At 36.6% G+C, this 20,893-nt stretch overlaps 2 protein-coding genes across 3 annotated transcripts in view; one reads left to right on the forward strand and one right to left on the reverse strand.

Moving 5' to 3' along the window:
• Window positions 1-5,838: 5,838 nt before the first annotated feature.
• Window positions 5,839-9,732, reverse strand: bloc1s2 (biogenesis of lysosomal organelles complex-1, subunit 2). Its single transcript, XM_073855884.1, has 5 exons — window positions 9,187-9,732; window positions 8,631-8,743; window positions 7,243-7,362; window positions 6,978-7,082; window positions 5,839-6,331 (listed from the first exon to the last, which is right to left on the reverse strand). Exons 1-5 carry the CDS (start codon window positions 9,345-9,347, stop codon window positions 6,300-6,302), a joined length of 531 nt encoding a protein of 176 aa, XP_073711985.1. The 5' UTR covers window positions 9,348-9,732; the 3' UTR covers window positions 5,839-6,299.
• An 804-nt stretch (window positions 9,733-10,536) lies between these two features.
• usp24 (ubiquitin specific peptidase 24) overlaps window positions 10,537-20,893 on the forward strand; it is an 80,131-nt gene continuing 69,774 nt past the window's right edge. Inside the window, exon 1 of one of the 2 annotated variants that reach the window (XM_073855882.1) lies at window positions 10,537-10,965. In XM_073855882.1, coding sequence (XP_073711983.1) covers window positions 10,687-10,965 — 279 coding nt within the window. In that variant the 5' untranslated portion in view covers window positions 10,537-10,686. The remainder of the gene's footprint in view (window positions 10,966-20,893) is intronic. The other variant, XM_073855883.1, reaches the window with a different exon arrangement.

A 20,893-nucleotide genomic window follows, 5' to 3' on the forward strand; every position in this document is an offset into this window, starting at 1 on the left:
TGAAGGGTTTAAAGAGGCGGCCAACATCCACTGCCCAAGTTTCCAGAAAGCCCCAGTGTTTCCCACACTTTACTTGGGCACAAGTATATCTGGCATCAAGTTTTGTATTTTTTTGCTCTTCGGTGATGATGACAATCTTTGATAATGACATTTTGCATGTGAGCACGTCGTGAGTTGTATGCATTAGAGGTCTTCACGGAGGACCCGGTACCCGTACGGTTCCTGGTCTATATTTTTTTATATGTCAGTCGAGATCTGGTTGGTCCCAATTTAATTACTTCGTGTCCCGCCCGAGTCTCATCAACATTGTAAAACCAAGTTAATCGGAGAAAGACCACCTCCGGGTTTCTATGGTGATGGCTTTTGTTTTGAAAGTCACAACCATGCGCAGCAGTTTCTTTGTTCCATTTTGTATAATAATATTATTAATGAACCCCCTTTCATATTCAAAATGTTTGCTCAGAGAACACATAGATGGTAGAAATAAGCAATGCTAAGGTCAAGCCCAAACACATTTAGACTTATTTTAAAGAGCACCTATTTAATTGCTAAAAACAACATTATTTTGTGTATATGGTATAATACAATGTGTTTGCGTGGTTTATGGTTAAAAACACATTATTTTCCACATACCGTACATTTTTGTAGCCCCAGCTTTCACTCTCTTCCTGAAACGCATGGATTTGAAAAGCTCTGTGTCTCTGATTGGTCAGCTAATCTGTACACTGTAAAAAAAAACTTTGCTGCCTTAAAATTTTTTGTTAAATAAACTCAGATTTACAAGTCATGTCAACAGAAATTAGTTGTCACAACTTATAAAATATAGTTGAGAAAAGTCAACTTAAATTTATAAGTAATAACAACTCACCTGTAGTTATAACAACTCATCTCTAGTCAAGATAAATAATAGTAAGTTGAAATGACTTGTAAATCCGAGTTGATTCAACAAAAATTAAGGCAGCAAAGTATTTTTTCTAGTGTACGTTGTGATAGGCCTGAATACCTCTGACATCAGCAGGAAATGTGACGCTCCTTACCTGTTTTGAAAGATTCGCGCACAATGCAGTGCTAACAGGAATTCATTTACAGGCTGTGAGTCCAAGCTGGATGAATAATGATAATGTCGGTCTTGTCTACATCACCAATCCCAGGAAGTAAACTGTTGCCTACAATCCATTTGTTTTTTGAAGTCCAAGAAAAGAGATTTACGTTTACTTTGGAGTATGTACCTTTTTTACATATTGTTAACATATACTAATACACACTTACACACCAAAGGAAATGTAAAAAGATGAATCGGACCATTGGTGCTCTTTAAATAATATCCCTGCTCTATTGTGGCCGCATGTTTGCAGCCCAATCCATCAGTAAAAGGAATCCATATGACTCTGATAGAAAATATGTCTTTTGAAGTAAAACTATACATTTGTGAAAGAAAACGATTTTGATCAAAAATCATTGGTTCTCGAGACTTATTTACAATTGTGTAATATGATTTCATTGGCTTTTATAAGACTGTAATGGGTCATTCTTGTTCTATATGACAAATAAATCCTATATGTTATTATACAGCATATGTGTTAACCCATTAGTGTAAAGCAAATATGTTGTTTAATGTGTTACTCTGTTCCTGGGCAATACCAGAAGTCTTGGCAGTTATTCAAAGCACTGCATGTTAAAGTAAAGCAGGTTAGCAGACTTAAATAAAAGCCCCGGAGGGAAGTAGAACATTAGCACCACTCAACACTAATTACCCACCCTAACTGAGGCTCATAGTTAGCCTTGTCAAAAAAAAGTGATTAGGGGAAAACGAAATCCACATCCATACAAATGGCTGTATCTGTGACCCCTGCTGCTCTGGCCAGGATTTAACCTCAGCTTCAGGTCTATTTATGAAGGTGTATGCAGTGAAACGGAAACGGGGAGTCAGAAGAAAGCAGCTCAACCCAAAAATGTATAGTAGTGTAATTAAAGATATATGCCAGATGTTTGTCAAACACTCTTTAGGCCGTGTATGCATGCTCTGGATTTGAAAGTTGCGTGTATAAATTATGCTCTAAAGAAAGGGGGAGGTTGAGTTTTTAACCAATGAGCATCTCTCAACACTGAACTCCAGTAAATCCAGCACAAATCCGGTTGTAGACCCATTCAAGTGAAGATTAATGAGACATTGTGGTTAGTTTTATTTTCATTTGCTTTAAGTTAGTGTAAAGTAACATTCCAGTATCTGATTACACACAACATAAGATTAGTCATGTCCTCATTGGTGTATACATGCATACAGTGTTATATATATATATATATATATATATACTGACTTTTTTTACCTTTTTTAATGACCTCGTGGGACTTTCTATATATGCACATTTATATTCTGGGATGCCTTCATACATGTCCTAATATCCTGTCGTCATATTATGTTCTGGGATATGAGGAAATCCCCCAAACAGGGACTTGGTCATATTTAATTTGCTTCTGGGAACAAATCTGCCCCCTGACTATGGCTAAGTAACCCCTCTGCATGCTCTCTTGTTCCAGTAAATTGATCTCTGTGGACAAGATGTGTTATTTGGGATCACTGAAGGTCAGGATATACAGATTTCTCAAGCACATGTTTGTCATAGTTCAGTGGTGGACATTCACATTGTGATAAACATGACATGGACATTTGTTAAATATTGTTAATAAATGTATATATTTCTTTTTCATTTAATGGTATGATTCTGAATTACAATTATGAAACTATGTAATAGACTTATAAATACATAACACAATACATTTTTTAAACCAAAAGCTGTAACTGTTAACATTAGTTAAAGCATCATGAACATCAAAGATTAATAAATGCTGGAAAACTATACTGTTCATTGTTAACGTAGTTAATGCATTTACTACTAACCATGCTTATTTGTTTGTTGTAAACCACCTTTAAAATGTAAAAAGTAGAAAAAATAGTACCTGGAGAATGAAACGCAGGCAAGGCAAAATTTAGGCCAGATATAATATAGACATATCAAAACTTTATCTTGTAACAGTCTTTAAAACACAGTTTTCCAAATACTAGACCCATCATGAGTGAGAAAAGACAGTCTTCAGTTTGGCTCCATGTCTTTTTTGTTCAAGTATGTTTGAGTTTATAGAGTAAATATATAAAGGAAGTGATCATATCTTTTCAGGTAAGCAGAATGACACTTTCCTGTGATATTATAAACAGCCAAGTATATGTGTGTGTAGCCAAACTTTGACAATTTATCTATAGTATGACACTGTGGATAGGCATTTTAAGAACTGATATAGCAGAGTCAAATGACATATCTCTGCTTTAGACAACATCAGGAGAGCGCTATTTTACGTTTACTCCGTGGTAAATCTTTACAGTTCTCTCATACCAGTTTAGATTAGGTTACACTGCAGTGGATAAAGCACACGACATGGCCCGTGTTGATCATTTTGGTATTCGGACATCAGAGACTCGACACACAATTCATCTGGCACTATCTCTGTGGATGAGCACCTCACCATACATGGCTCTGAATCTGTCAGTGTGCATTTGGGCAAAATTAGGTTTTAAGTGTGGACTTAGTCTGCCATCTGGTGGACGTCAAGAGAGAGGTTTTGAACAACAGGAATATGCTCAAAATGAATTGATATTAACAAACACCACATTAAATTGGCATAAGCATGCAATCCATAACATAAGCTGTCACCATAGGCAGGGACGTGCACAGACATTTTGAGGGGCAGGGGCTCAAGTGAAATAAAGGGCACCTTTCATAATTATGTATATTTTTTTCTTTTTTTTTTTAAACAAAAAGTATATATAAACACATTTCTGACTTCCTTTTTAAAAAAAATATTAAAAAAGTTAATTAATTTTATCTTCCTCAAACTCACGCAATTGTTTAATTTTCAAAAGATGTCTACAAAATAATCAGTTCACTCAGTGGTCTCCTTAGTAGTCTAGGTTTATAGAGCAGCAAAGGAAGCCAATACACAATGTGCATGTTTTGAAAACATTAAATTACACATTAATTACAAATTTGTTAAAATGCTAAAAACAAAGTTGTGACTGCTGAGTTAGCGCTACATGTCAATAAATGCTATATCATATGCTAGCGTTTAGTTGATTAGTTGTTAGTTGTTACTCAAAATGTATTTTTGTCTGATAAGGGCTCAAAATATAAGGTCTGTTTACTAATGTGAGCTTCTGGCATGAGCCTCAGAGCAGAGCTCAACATTATTATTCATGACCCTTTCAAATAGGGCAAAAATAGACCATTTAATTAAAATGACAAATTCTAGGGTTGTAAATAGACATGTAAAAACGTTTCTGGATAATTTTTTGCATTTAATAAAGCAACATACCTTCTATGTAATTGTCAAAGAACAATTTAACATATTATGACAACACATCCTATGGCACCTTTAATCTTAGGTTTCATATTTATTAGGGTTACACATTTCAGAAACAACAAATATAGATTAGGCCTATTTTATTTGTATTTTATATTTTACTTTTTTGTGATGTCAGTGAAAATTCAGACTGGGCAAGTAAAATACTGAACCATCAGATTTCTTCCCAATCTACTCCAGCACTCCAGTTTAACACATTATACTTATTTAACAGACATTACAAAAACGCAAACAAAAAAGCTTACTGCTGCAGTTAGCAATTATTTTATTGTTTGTGCTTTATTATCCCTTACGAAAATTAACCATGGTTTTATTGTGGTAAAAGTGTAGTAACCATGTTTTTTTGGTCAATTGATTGCTAGCAAAACCATGGTTTTACTACACTAACCATGGTTTAACTATAGTTTTTGAAAACCATGGGTCAAAACCATGGTTATTTTGTGGTAACCATGGTTTTACTACAGTAACCATGTTTTTTTGGTCTTAACTGTAGTAAAACCATGGTTAATTTTCGTAAGGGATTTTATGAGCAGTCTGTTTAAACTACATACACTATAGTGACTTTACGGTTACAAGTTTGCAACTCTTCAGGTTAATATGGGATTGCCATGGAAAACAATGTCCCTGAATCGTTATGTGTAACAACGTGTCCCATATTTTGTGCATAAAACTGTTAATATAAGAATGCTTTCTTCCTCACACACTTACCGGTAGCTGCCTGCAAATTATGGACATCGCGTCTCGTTCAGGCTGAGCTTTGGCGCTAGAAGCGCGAATGATGCAGCACGAGTGTAGACAAGCCAATCATTAGCGAAGTAAGTTAGAGAGGCGGGACTAAGGAAAGGTAAAGCCAATCATATTAGCGATGTGAATTTTGGAGGCGGGACTCATCTGTTAACCGTTTGTGTGCCACAAATAGCGCTATTTTTCTTTATATAAGAGTTTAAATCTCATTTAAATGATTCCTGAATAAATTCATGTTAAATTAAATAAGCAACAAGTAAAAAACACAAGAAACAGACAGACATCAGTTGTTATATGAATAAAGAGCATATTATTTTTTTTAAAAAGCACCCCAGAAAAAAAGGGCACTTTCTCTCCAGGAATAAAAAGGGCAGGTGCTTAAGCCCCCTTTGATGTCTATGTGTGCACGTGCCTGACCATAGGAATAATCAATGCTATACAGTTTTGGCATTTAAATATAATACTTTAAAATGCCATAGAAGAACAATTTCTGGCTAAATGGCTCCATAAAAAAAAACATTAACATTCAAAGAACCAATGAAAACAAGTTCTTTAGATTAAAAAATGCATGACTGAATGGTTCTTTAAGGAACCAAAAATGTTTATTTTTTATGGCATCACTGTGAAAAACCTTTTAAGCACTTTTTTATTTATCATTTATAAGAATGTAAACTTGGCCAGTTTTTATTCTGATTCTATTTATTCAAAAGTTCGCAAATTGACATTTTTAGTAAAGACAAAGCTTTGAAAATAATTAAACAGCAATACAAAAATGCTTACAAAACGTTTGCTTTTCTAAGCAAACAAATAAAAAATTGATTAGAGCCACTATTTAACATGCATAAGTGTCATCTGTTCTTAGCAACACATAACAAGCATTATACCATACTGTATTTACATGTAATTCATGCCTTGAAATCTTAAGAATCCACATTGCTTTGAAAGCGTACAGTTGTTGGAGGACATTTCCTGCAAGCCTGTTTGGCTTTATTCGCCTTGCTTGGATTTTTAACCCAAATCCAGTCAACATATGTACACATTCTGTACCTAGCATTACTTTCTGCACAGTCCTTATGACAATCTCAACTTCTTTAAAGAGTGCTTGTGTACCACCCAGGTCACACACGTACATACAAACATGTTCACCGTTTCTCCAGTTTCTTAAACTTGGCCTCTGTAAATAAAGACAAATAGGAAACAAATTACAAAATGAGTTGGGAAAAGTGCACACACCAACCTTAGACACCAATTTGTCCAATATGGTTTTAAATAGATTACACAATAAAGAAACAAATAAACAAAATAAAATAAAGATGAAAAATTCACACATAAGCTCACTATACATGATAAACTCTTAAGATAAATGGTGCCATCTAATGTTTATTTTGCAATCTACATCTTAAAAAATGCTGGTTATTTTCAACCCAGCATTGGGTTAAAAATGGACAAACCTAACCCGTTGGATTGTAATTTAACCAAGCTGGGTTGTTTTAACCCTTTGTTGGGTGAAATATAAACATTTTCTAGGTTAATTTGACCCAACGGCTGGGTTTGTCCCTTTTTGACCCAACGCTGGGTTGTTCACATACTTATTTTAAACCAAGACTACAGCATCTTTTTTCTTCACTTATTTGTCCCAGTGGTGTCTAAAATAATAAAAACATACAAATATCCAACAAAGCCTCTCAAAAAATATACAGTAAGGTCATAAAATCTGCATAATACCGTTTATAAAATTATTATAACAAGCTGTTTAAGATTGATTATAGAATATCACATTGCAGGATATCAACTTTCACAGAATGTGTTTTTGCACATACCCAGTTTCTTTGAATATGTGTCTAGTTTATAAGCAGCTTGTTCCAGAGATGTAACCTGCTCCTCTATCTGGTTAATCTGATCCAAATAGGGCTGCAAACTGGCATCTAAAACAAAACAAAAAGGGGGTATTTGTTATCGGAAGCACATTTTAATGTGATAACATGCTTTGCATCTTCACTTCAAGACTACTCTTATTTATTATTTACATGTAATGATAGGACAATCTTTTACATTAATGGGACAATACTGTAAAATATGCCTCACATTTCTGATTAAGATCTTGCAGGTTGCGGCTGATGTTGATTGATATGTCCTTCATCTCCATATACTTTAGACTGGTAAGTTTGTTCATGTTCTCCAGAAGTTTATAGTCCTCGCATGTGGCAGTGAGCAAACAGATAATATAAATTTACACACAAAGCTCCTGTGACCTGTTCTGCATATTCTAAAAACAAATACTTCAGTTTATATTGAATGTTATCACCAAATAAGCAGCTTGATTTTCCATATTGTAGTTTAGTACAATAATTTAATCTTAATATTACCAATTAATATTAATATAATATATTAATATTAATTTTTTTTGCAGTTAATGCATGTGTGATAATGATATGGGCCCAAAATTGCATGCCTGTCTTTCATTAGAAATATATTTTGAAAATTAAATCTGAGTCCATATAACATTAGAAGAGGAAGCAAATGGGTGTTATCATCCATTTCTAAATTAAAATTGCAATATCTCTGTAAAAATAACAGTACATACATTTGGAAAAAGCAATATATTTAGTAGTAAGGGACCGGTATATTGCAGAAGCCAATATATCAACCAATATTTGAAGAGTTTTGTTGCAAAACGAGATAAATCAATTTTTTTGTCAAAACATGTTTATTATTATGTAATCATGTTATTATTTTGTTTTATGGTGCTACTTAGCTGTATTTTTTAAGTTATGAAGGATTAAATCAAAACAAACCAACTGCAGTTGCATTGAAATTAATTGGAATGCACAACCAAAAAACACGATTTCTGAACAATTAACAAAACGGTGGTTATCTCGTTTTGCAACGAAACTCTTCATTTAGACTTTTTTATTATCGGCAAGTAAATTTTTCTCATAATTAAATTTGTTGTTTGTAATGTAAAGACACTCAATGTAAAGCCAAAGTCTGACAGACAGTAAAATTACCGATCATTATACACTTTTTAACATGACGTTGTGTTGTGTCACACAACACCACACTGGTTCAACACACCTAGTCAAATAGTACCGTGAGTCAGATCCACATTAATCATGTTTTATTATGTAAAATATTAATTATGTAAATATGTTTAAAAGAGTATATTTATAAATGTTATGCATAAAAAATGTTTTTGTAGTTTCACCAATTTTCTGTCTCTTATTTTATGTGATTACATTTGTGTTGTATCGGCCTCATATCGGCCATACAGCTTTCTTAATATCTGTCAACCACTTATATTTAGGCGTTATTTGTCCATGTTACATAACATACCACTTGGTCATTATTTTCTTAGTGCTTCTTTTAATGACAATAATGTTAGAGAAGTTGTGAATCTGATATTTATATGAAAAATTCTTCATAAAATATCAAAAGTTGAACTTGCTGGTGTTCTGTCTGTGTGTTATCATTACCAGTGAGCTCTCCTTGTAAAAACACTGCCATCTTATCAAACATGTCTCTGCAGAGCTCATTGATGTCTGGTTCAGCAGGCTCAGTAGCTTCTTCTGCTGTCTCCACACATCCGTCATTGTTACAGACAGCAAACATAATGATAAACTTCCTACCTAGACATCATTTTCAAGCATGTTACCAATGTTTGTGCCACAGTAACTGTTGCGGTAGTTTATGGCAGCTGTGGCACAAACATTGGGTGGTGATGTAATAAATTTGTTAAGCACTGACTGTACTGTACATAAAGACACAGATCAGAACTCATATGAAAATTAATCATGGATTTACTACAGTAACTATAGCTTACTATGGTATTTGTAGTACAACAATAACAACCTAACTATACAAGTTTACTGTTGTTTCACTACTACTTTTTTTGTAAAACTAAAAGTACTTGCCTACCATCATTTTACTTTAATAAAAGCAGGGTTAATTATATGAGGCAACATGGTTATTGGCTTTATGGAACACTACAGACATGTTCGCAGTTTACAGTGCCTTATTTACACGAATAACTCATTGTTATTGCTGGGTCTTTTTGGTGCGGGCGCCCGGTTCTCTGTCCCGGACACATCTATCTTTTGATCTGGCTCGGGCTGGAGGTTGAGGTCGGTCGGCGGTGCAGGAACTCTACTGATGCTGTCCATCGCAGCGGCCTCGTCCCCCGTAGCAGCCATTTTCACCTCACATGATCACATGACTACAACTAGTTGCACGTGACTCCTCATTTCCTCATTGCTTTTTTCATTAAACTTCAGTTTTAAAAAATCTGGCAACGAAAGGATCCGCACAGTATTTGTTCATGTAATAACTGAAAAGGAATAAAGTGTTTTTCTAAAATGTTTTAAGTAGTAAGCTTAGTTGTTCCTAACTTTTCTTTCATTCCTTTAATAAAACCCATTGATTACATTATTTCTTGGATCATTCGGAATTTTAAATATTGGTCACGATGATTAAAATAGGTTTAAATAAGCAAGGTTAAAAGTTTAAAAGCCAGAAACGTAATTTTAAAGGTTAAAAGTCAGAAACATGTATTTTTGTATCTAGAGATATGGGTGGGGCTGCGTGACGTTGGCCAGGCAACTCTGTCAATTTAAAGTGCGTGAAGCAAAAAATAATGAGCTACTAAGCAATGTGTTTTCTGTGCCATCCCTTTCAAAATACTAAATTAAATAAAATACTCGAAATTCATGTCCTGTAGTGTTTCTTTATTGACAAACATTTTACAAAATAGCAAACAAATATTAACCAAATATTATTTTTCTCCAAAGTAGTAAACATCTAAAATAAACGCTAATTAAACTCATAACATTTTGGATTACATTAAATACTGTATCTAATTTAAAAGAAAGTATACATTGTAGCATCATTGATGTATTTTATTGATTGGATGTGTGGAATTATATTATTATATTATATTATAATGCATGATGAATTATACAGAAGACACTGATAGCACATTTGTAATTAGTAACGTTTGTGATGTTTGATATGTTAATAACACTGCTTGCATGGTAGTTATTATCTCTGCTTTATATAATAAAACTACATAATTTTACAACCGAATAATTATGAATGTTTAGTAGTGTTTTTATTAATTATTTGTATTAGTGTAATATGTGTATGCATGTTTATTTTTCTTATTAAATATCCCATATGAAAAAATACTGTAGTTTACTATAGTAAGTTGTAATTTAATATTTACCGTGGTACGGTTCTAATTACCTTAAAACCTTAATCTAGTGCCTAAAGACTATGCATTCCATTTGGTTCATCAAGTTTTATTTACAAGGCTTTTATTTTGAAAAATAGTCCGCTCAACAGCTAACTAAAGAATAGCCGCAGTTTCCGGCTTCACTCAGGCCTGGTGTGGCCCGCTCTGCTGCTTTCTGCCGGGAATCCATCGTGACAGGATACTAGCAGCACCCAGCGACTGTAAACATGGCGGCGTGCACAGCCAGATGTCTGTGCTATGTGCCCCCGTACTGAAGTCCCGATCATCGACACACTTCCACGATGGAGACAGAGGAGGAGCAGCATATGACCACGCTGTTGTGCATGGGCTTCCCGGACCCGGTAGCCATCCGGAAAGCTCTGCGCCTGGCCAAAAACGACATCAACGAGGCTGTCGCTCTGCTCACCAACGAAAGCCCGGGACTCGGATACGGCTATGAGCCGATGGAGAGCGGCCCTTCCCCGAGCTCCGGCCTCAGCGGTGACGGCGAGAACAGCACTCGCACGGGGACCGGCGGGTTTGATCCTCCGCCTGCCTATCATGATGTTGTGGAAAACGAGGTAGGAATTAAAAGTCACGCATGTGTGGCCATTTGCACTGTAAAGGCGGAACCACCGGGGCTGTCAAAAACCGGAGGGAATGGAGCGCGCACGCCTTTATCACATCTGTATGCATGTGGAATGCCCTGTCTTTTTGCTTGGTTTTATATGGTTAAACTGATGTTGTAGACTGGTTTTAAAGGGTTTTTGGACACGTTTTAGCTGGTCTTAGTTCGTCAGGCTGGAAGCCCAGCTAACCAGCTTGACCATGCTGGAAGGTTGGCTAAACTGGCTTGCTCGTCTTTTTAGCTGGGTTAGGATGGTCCTCCCAGCCTGGTCAAGCTTGGACCAGCTAAAATGTGTTCAAAACTCCTTTAAAACCAGCCTACTGCACTAGTTAAACCAAATTAAACCAGGCACGAGCTTAGGCTGGATTTAGTTGGTCTTTTCTGTAATGTTGTTGTGCCTAACACCTGATAAGGTTAAGGCTTGATGTGTAGAAAATTAGTAATCTTTGTAAATATACTAGTTAGTAGTTACATAAGCATTTAGCTGCCATGTAAATTGATATTCTGGTTTAAGTTGTAGAATTTAGGGGGATGGATGTTGTGTACCGCTTTTAAATCCATGACCTGTTGTGGTTTAATATGCATTATGTACATTTTAGAGCATTATTCTTCCAATCAATTATTAAACCCATGGCAATGGCTTCTTACTATGTTGGTACTGAGTAACTAAGTACTGCTAAACGGGTTACTACTAAACTGGTAGCAGGAAATGTGTGGCTGATGATTTACAAGTTAAGCTGATGAACAGCATAGTGAGAGATCTCTAGTCATACTAGTTTAGTTTTGTATTGGGTATCTACAACAGCATGTCACAGATCTGTTATGAGGCCACAGGGAGACAGATGGTAAAATGATGCCCAGAGGATTGAGAAATATTGACCAGAATCTGTACTGAGTTAAACTAAGGCTTGTAAGTACAAGTGTGCAAGTGTATCAGCATGTGAGTACAAATTGACTTTATGAGTGTCTTGTGTTCCCCAATATGCAGGACGGAAAACGCGCTTTTTTTCTAAATTCGTTACTGCATGCATTACGTGCAGTTTTGTGACGCTAATGAAACCTGTTTGATTTTGCAAACTTGAGTTTGTGGACATTTAAGATATGGGGACATCAGGCTTTGTGATTATTGCCCAACTGTTGCTGTGTTTCTTTTTGCCAATTCCCTCATGGCTCATTTAACTTGTTGGTCAACCGCAGCAGTTTACTGTGCTTTTAGTGAATACTGTGCTGTGATTTAAATGCCCATGTTGGCCACTGCAACCTACTGATGTTATTTTGCATGTTTATCTGTTATTAATGTATTGGCCTGGATCTTATACTTAGCATTACTTTTATATTTGATGTTGAGGAACTCTTGAAACTAAAGCTTGCCAAGCAACAATGCCAATAATTTAAATCAATTCATAAAAAGTTAGTTCTTGTCCTTAAATCTGATTGGCCAATAGCTGTGCTTTATTTACTATAAAACACAGCACTCAATGATTTGATGTATCACTGCGCAGCACCCTTAGCAACCACGCTTAGCAACTTAAACATATGTGAAACATTCTTCTGCTTTTTAAAGGAAGTAAATGCGGCCGCACACTATAATTATAATTGGACTGAATTTAGGCAGAATACGAAAGTCCTAAAGTCCTGATCATCTTGGTGGCTGTAGTGCACCGATTATCTTATCCGATTTTTGGGTGTTAAGTGTGATTGAATCTGCTAGGTAGTACATCGGGGCAAAAACACATAGGTTTTGTTTGTTTACACGCAATACAGCCCCACATAGAAATTAGCTTGTTTTTGGTAGAGTGACACTATTTTGAAAACAGCTGAGTTGCTTTCACACTACTAGGAATTTACATAACATTTCCTTGAATCTTAACCAAAGCATAACCTGGAGTGCTCATTTAGACACGAGTGATTGGATGAAAATGTTATGTAGCCCTGCCCCAGGTATTCTGTCCTAGTTTGTAATTGCTTCGTTTAGAAATGTCACAGTGGCTCTTATGACAAAGGAAATCTATATGACATTTAAACTACATCCTCCCTTATGTCATGACTCATGAGTTTGTCTCCTTTGACCGAAAAGAGCCGACTTCCAGAGGAGATATCTTGATGGATGACATGCTGGTTTGACAAAGCTCGGTGTTTGAGTAATATCTTTGGCGTAAGTGTTCTGGAAGGGTGGTGTTCCTGATAGCCAACCATATACTGAGTAGTGATAATCAGGCTTGTTAAAATACCAAATGCCTGTCATGCATACAATTCCACGCGTTTTGCTTTATTACATTTTATTTTTATTGAAAAGGTCTGATGTCCATACTTTCATCCTTAAAGCGATAGTTCAGTGAAAAAGTAAAATTACCCCATGATTTACTCACCCTCAAGCCATTTGAGATGTATATGTCTATCATCTTTCAGACTAACACAATTTGAGCTATTTTCGAAAAATGTCCTTGCTCTTTCAAGCTTTAACAGGGTCCACGACTTTCAGGCCCAAAAATGTGCATCCATCCTTTACAAATGTTATCCACACCGCTCCACGGGCCTTCTGAGTGTAATCTATGCGATAAGAAACATCCATATTTAAACTTAATAAACTGTAACGACTACCTTCGGGTAGTGGCCAATGCACGTTATGCGCACCGTACGATGCGTAAGATTTGGTGAGAATTGGGGTTGTTCGAAAATGAAGAATTTAATCAATAAAACTTAACGATTGTTGAATAAGCAAGATCATGCATGCGCCTGCGCAAAACACATACAGCCGGAGAAAAAAAATAAAGCGAGCGCGCAGAAGTTAAGCTAGCCATCACAACGATGCTCGATACTAAGCACACACCTGGGCTTTTTAACGTCATGCGAGACGCAGTGGATCTCAGTGGATCTCAGAGTGTCCGATGCAGATATGAACTGCAAATACGGTTAGGATACTGAAAGCAAAGACCCCCTTCAAGGAAGCCTGCAAGATTAGCATAGCAACACTGCTATACACAGGGAAGGAGACCAGAAGCCGTTTTAAACATATTAAAATGTAATCTTAAATTCTGGCAAGAAACTGTAAAATGTAAAACACTTTGAACACCTGCAACATATATAATTGATCATTATTGACTGGCTGCGGCGCTACACGCTAGCCAAGTTGACTTATCCATAATATAAGCATCTTTGCTGAAGGTACGCCGCAGGTCTAAGCTGAGGTGACGACGGGAAAAGTGCCCTTCGTGTGCTTGGATATAATTACAACAAATGGTGTATCAACGACTCAGAAAGCGAGGTGAACAACTAGAAAAATAACACTTGATGATGATAATGAAACTTTTATTTTGACATGTCATGGACTTTCATGCGACTGTTGCAGAGTGCCCATGTGAGGCGGAGTTATACACCGTGTCTATCAGTCATTATATTTCTTTACGAGATGAGTTTAAATTGATGATTTTTATCAAAACACCAACTACATTGACTCATTTTACAATCCCACTAGTATGTTATTTAGACAAAATAAAATCTTTTAATTCACTTGAGGAAGCTGTCGTTTTTTTCGCGCCCTTATGTCATTGGCTATATGCCACTGCAGTGAAGGCTTATTGCACTATTACTGTTAACGATTATTCGATTGATTGATCGTTAATGTAAATGATCATCGAATATGGGAAATTGCATAAGTTGACATCCCTAGTCGGAATAGACTCTTGCAAGAACCGTGAGTTGTTTTATCCACAGAAGATAGACGACGACTTATTTGTGATTGGCAATGTATTGGTCTCTCCTCTGTCTCTGAGTTTGCACTACATCGCTATGCATTGTATGATGTATACGTGCTATGCTGAAACTCTGATGATTGCACATTGGCAGCTACCAGAAGCTAGTTTTTATAGTTTATAAAGTTTTAAATATGTAAATTTTACTTACAAAATCGCATCAATTATTAAAGATGTTTATCTCGGATAACTTGAGGTTCAGTAAATCATGGGGTAATTTAACATTTTTGCTGAACTATAGTTTTCCAGTAACAATATGGGAGAGCCCATGATCCTAAGATTTTGAATAATGTTAGATCTATGTGTTTTCTTATGGTTTGATTCTGTTTGATCGGTTTATCCTTTTATGCAACTATAGTACCAAACTTTGCCTAAAAGCTAGAGACACTTCCAGACATTGCATGCACTTGAACGCCTTGTTTTTGCATGTCATAGGTTGCAAGTAGCATGCGTCAGTACTATAAATAGAAAATGCAGGCCTTGTCCGGGGTATCAGATAGGGTCTCCAATTACTGGCATTCTGGCCAGCACTGTGCAATATAGTGGAGACAACAAACAACGTACTAAAATCACAACAGGGCAGATCACATGCATGGTTGCAGAACTGAGGTAAACACAAAAAACAAAGCAGTTCATATATCACCTGATCCGGGTAACAGCAAACACTTCGGTCCACCTTAACACAAATCACAACTATACATGCTACTGTAGGCGCATATAGAGCTGGGCAATATTGACCAAAATTCATATATAGGTATTTTTAAGAGTGTCGAATCGGCAATATATTATAAATATCTCAAATATCACCTTTATTGAACGTTAGGCATGGGCCGGTTTCTGGTTTCAAGGTACATCAAGGTTTTAAACAGTCAATGGTTCAAAACCACTAAAATGTTCTGTGATATCGTTTCCAAGGTATGAGCTGTGTTTATACTAGTGATGGGATGGTATGAAAATTTCATATCATGATTAGGGATGCTCATATCAGTTAATTTTCCTGACCGACAACCATAGCTTCTAAACCGAACATTAACCGTTAACTTATAATATTTTAATATGAAATTGTCATTGAGTAAAAATACAGTTGACGGTTGTCTGTGAACTATAAAAAAAAGATTTAATTTGAACGTGTAAACAGCAGCGACAGATCAACAACAGAACCAGGATTTATACATTATCAGATATTCACGCAACATTACGTTACCTTATTAAAAAGCATGCGATCATTCCAGAGGATTAATATCCAAAAAGAGCAGATTGTCTCCGTTTCATCTACCACAGTGGTCATTTCTAAAGCAGGATGCTTTTCAGAAAGTTTTGCTTTTGCGTCGTCTTTCTCCATTTGTGCAAAAAGAGAGATGTTTATGGACGGGGTCAGAGGCCATCAGTGAACGTCTGTCCGGATGTGCGCGAGACGGACCGCGTCATCTTGCGCGGACATGCGCGCGTCTCCGTTCAGCTTCCAAACACGCATGCAAATTATTTCTCATACAAATGATTACTTTATCAGACCGTCAGGGCAGCAATAATTTGTCTCATTTACAGGACATTCAAAAATTAAAGATAGAAAAAGTGGCGAAATGTCTGTCGGCTCATGACGACATGCACCATGTATTAACAAATATTTTTTTTATTTTAACTGATAATGTTAATCGGTCATGATTATAGTGACCAAAGTTATCACGGTTATCAATATTATCATGGTTTTGTTAAAATGAGATGGAAATGTTCAAAAAGAACTGAAAACATTTTTTTTAAGTTTTATTTTTGAAAATCACAGTTTAATATTTCATGTCCCTGAAATTATTTCTGTGGTAAAAAAATAAAATAAATCTGCCTAATAAGTTTACCCTGAATTAATACAATACATTATCCCTTAAATGCCTTCTTGTGCAAAAAACTATGTTGCATGTGTGTGCCTGCGTCAAACAGATTCTGGCTGGAAAGGATTTACCGCGAGTTTTTTAAAATCATGGTAATCAAACACGGTTGTAATGATAATAAAATTTTAAACGATAAAACTAACCGTCAGGACATTTAATCATGGTTAATCGTGAAACCGGTAATCGTCCCATCCCTAGACAAAATTCATTAAAGCATTAGGTCATGTGATTGATTTGATGTTTACATTTAATGTACATTACAAAAATATTATATATTTTTCAAAGCATATTATAATTTAAAGGCTTTATTTTGAAAATAACACATTTTAGTGTTGCAATGGCAATACCGCAACACTGCGAAACTGCTGTATTTTTTTCTAAAGGTTATCATACCGCCACAATCTTATACCGGCCCATGCCTATTGAACACACATCTGAAGTCTCAAGCCGTTTCTCAATGTCAAGGATACTTCCTTGGCAGGACTAGTCCTTACAAGTCACTTCCTTTAGAGCAGTGGTCTCAAACTCCCGGCCCGCGGGCCATTTGCGGCCCGCCCTCCCCCTCTCTGCGGCCCGCATCACCTTTCAAAAATATTACATAATCTGGCCCGCAGAAAGATTTTTATTCACTTTTTTATATTCGTTTGATTTTTTATTTAAACGTTCAAGTGTTCGTTCACATGTCGCGGCTAACAACGCGTTAAAACGAGTCAAAGCATTACTTTCCAAAGTGCTCGGGAGCGGAAGTTGCGCTCCGGGGCGTGGGTCGCGTCACCATTGCTACGCTACAACCATGAACCGCGTGCTCCGTGTCGAGGATAACGGAATGTGTGATCGGATTTTAATGCCTCAACTGAACCTCGCGCCAATCATACCATTGTCACCATGCGATCAGTTAATCTGGTCGGGACTTTGTAGTATTTGTCCAGAGAAGATTTGTTATTTCCGGGTGGATACTCAGCTGTTACTCAGAGAAGATCAAGCTGTGGTGGGATTAGTTCACCTCAAGTCACAGCATCTTATGGAGACCCGCATGGAGGCAGAGCGGTAGATGTAATGCAACACATTTTAAACTACAGATAAGAAAAAGAGCCATCAAAGTGTCCAGGTTAAGAAAAGAGAAAAGATGAGGAGAAATGTACAGAAGATAAAGTATGTAAACTGCTATATGTAATGAAGTATAATATATTATTAGCTTACTATTCAATTACACATAGAGCAGTATTATTATTTTTTCTAGTTTATATAACATGGACTACATTCAAAAGTTCAGGGATTACTTTCACTTATTAATATTTTCCCACATATAATAGAAAATTCATTAAAACTGAAATAACAAAGAACATAATGAAGTTAATACTATGACTGAAAACAATCTAAAATAAATCAAAACAGAAACAATTACTGGTTTTAATTTTTTATAATAGTTTATAAATGTATACAGGAATTAAATTTGTTAGTTTAGTGCAAGGTTATAAAAGGTCTTAGTTAAGATAAGGTTAAGAGAAGATTTACTTAGGCTACTTTTATAAAATAATGTATATTAAAAAGATAAAACCACTGCTTATATATTTTCAAGTATTATTATACATTAAATATTAGAAATTAAAAACATGACATTTACAGAAATATTGTACTTTTAACGTTAAATAGCTCTGCGGCCCCCCGATGAAATGTCTGTCTTAGAAATGGCCCCAAGCCAGTTTGAGTTTGAGACCCCTGCTTTAGAGGCTAAGCGAGGCTCCTTTTAAGAATTCGGAGAACACGTTAAATGGAACAGGCTAGCAAGTACACGTCATTACGTCATTGCGTGATTGAAAGGTGTGCTTTCGGTGCTGCGCGCATAGGATTGTGGGTGATTTCAGCGCGTGAAGAGCGCGAAGGATACAAATTTGCATCCTTTCCTGTATATGGGATATTTCTCGAACGAAGGACTCAGTCCTTGGCTGAAATTTCAAGGATCCTCGACATTGGAACAGTCCTTCGACGGACGTCGATGACGTAGCATCCTCGAAATTCTAGCTTCCGAGGATCCTTCCTTGACATTGAGAAACGGCTTCAGTCTTTTCCATCATTTGTTTTCATTGTCATTTTTACTGTAACGCGTCTGTTAGTTTTAACATAATTCAGACTTTGTAAGATTATTTGATTCATTGGTAGACAGAAAACACAAAACGTTTTAGTAGCTCAGCGCAGTGTGTGTACATATGTATGTGTGCATATCTGTTTTTTGGCGTGCAGCATTTCTTTAACCAGAGTGCTTTTCTGAAAAACATGTGAATTACATGTGAATCAAATCGCCCACCCCTATATCAGACTATACCGATATAGACGATAGTGTTTCATTCCATATCCAGCTGGAAAAAATACAGAGTTATTACCAAAAGTCAGTATATTGCCCAGCTATAGGGGCAGAGCATCAGGGTTATTTAGTTAACACATAAAAAATGTTGAAGAGGTTTTAACCCTCTGAGGTTGCGTGTTTTGCAGGCAATGGGCCATGCATTCACACCTCTCCCCATTTGTACCATAGAAACAGGTTTGGAATGTGCCATGTGACCTTAGTATGCCCCAAAGACCAGATGCCCCCGGGCATGCTCTCTCTCTCTCGCTCGCTCTGTCTTTTAATCAACACTGCAGTGCTAGATTCATCTTGTTTGTTCCAACATATACTGTACTACAATAGATTGATGGCAAAACTTTTCATTATCTTATTCGCCATCCGCACTTTTTATGTGCATTGTGAAAAATCTGTTCCCCCAGCAAAGTTAATAATGTAATGTGGTCTAAGTTTTTAGTAGAAGTGGTTAATATGACCTTACTCTGTCAGTATTATTAAGTATATCAAAGTTATATTTCCACAGAACGATGCTCGATGCAAGCACACACCTGGGCTTTTTAATGTCATGCAAAACGAGGCTTAAGGCCCGGGTATACTTTTTTTCCGCGTCCGGCTCGCGCGCGCACGCGTCCGCGCAGCTTTCCGAGTATAGTCCCCGCGGCTACACGCGGATGGCCGCGTTCGACACTATACGCAATTCAAATGATTTCTTATTCAAATTATTAGTCTAACAGGCTGTCAGGGCAGCACTGATTTGGCGACATTTACAGTACATTAAAACATTAGGATAGGTGAAGAAAAGTTACTGATCCACCATTGCAAACACAGTTTAGAACAAACAATAAGACAACAAAGAACAGGAATCAAACAAACATGCTCCAGGGCTTTCTGTTCTTGGAAGAAGTAAAAGTTAAAGAAGAAAAACGATAGTGTGTGTGCAAATGCTGTCTATTTCCTTTGTATAATTGTTTATAGTGGAGTGCCCTGTCTAAATATGTTCACGCGCATGCGCTGTCGTACGCGGACTGTACGCGCACTGTCCGCGCGGTCTCAAATTTTGGGCTGCACGCGGACGGTCCGCGCGGCCGGCCGCGGACCCTCCTGATGACGAAAATGACGTCATGCGGACGGCGCGCATACGCGGACGTCCCTAGTATACTTTCGGCTTTACTCTGATGCAAAGAAATGGCATAGGTAGTGGATTTGATAGGGTCTGATACAGAAAATGCAAATATGTTTAGCCTACTGAAAGCAAAGACACTCTCTAGGGAAGCCTGCAAGCTTAGCATAAAAACACTGCTAACACAGAAACGGAGACCAGAGGCCATTTTTCAAGGAACATATTAAAATGTAATCTTAAATTCTGGCAAGAAACTGTTACATGTAAACCGTAACTGTTGCTGTTGTAACACTCTGAATGCTCGCAAAGGATATTACTGATCATTATTGACTCGCTGAGGCACTATATGTTACTCAAATTGACTGTTGCAGGTTTTCTAATGGTAGAATACTCAAGGGTGCTATCTCTATAAAAGTATCTTTGCTAAAAGTGCACCTCAGGTCCAAGCTGGATGTGACGACAGGAAAAGTATGCTTCTTGGATTAATTTACAATGAAAAAATAACACTTGATGATAATGAAACCTATTCTGACATGTTGCCAGAGTTATACACTGTGTCGATTAGTCAATATTTTATGTCATTACGAGAGAATTTTAAATTGATGATTTTATTAAAGGGGTGGTTCAATGTAGGGATGTTAACAATTAATCGATCTTCGATTAATTGTCGATAAGAATTAAATCGATAAAACTTAACGATTGTCGAAAAAGCAAGCGTGTGTGTCCGGCGCCTGCGCAAAGCAAGCACATAACGTTACACAGCTGGTGAAAAAACTAACCAAGCG

The sequence above is a fragment of the Misgurnus anguillicaudatus genome, chromosome 18 (genome assembly GCF_027580225.2).
Source record: "Misgurnus anguillicaudatus chromosome 18, ASM2758022v2, whole genome shotgun sequence".
NCBI classification, from domain to species: Eukaryota; Metazoa; Chordata; class Actinopteri; order Cypriniformes; family Cobitidae; genus Misgurnus; species Misgurnus anguillicaudatus.

Coding starts and splice junctions, on each gene's coding strand:
- bloc1s2 (XM_073855884.1), bottom strand. CDS start 9,347: ATGGCTGCTACGGGGGACGAGGCCGCTGCGATGGACAGCATCAGTAGA. Junction 7,363..8,630: donor TTTACAAGGAGAGCTCACTG/GTAATGATAACA, acceptor GTTTGCTCACTG/CCACATGCGAGGACTATAAA. Junction 7,083..7,242: donor GCAAGATCTTAATCAGAAAT/GTGAGGCATATT, acceptor GTTTTGTTTTAG/ATGCCAGTTTGCAGCCCTAT.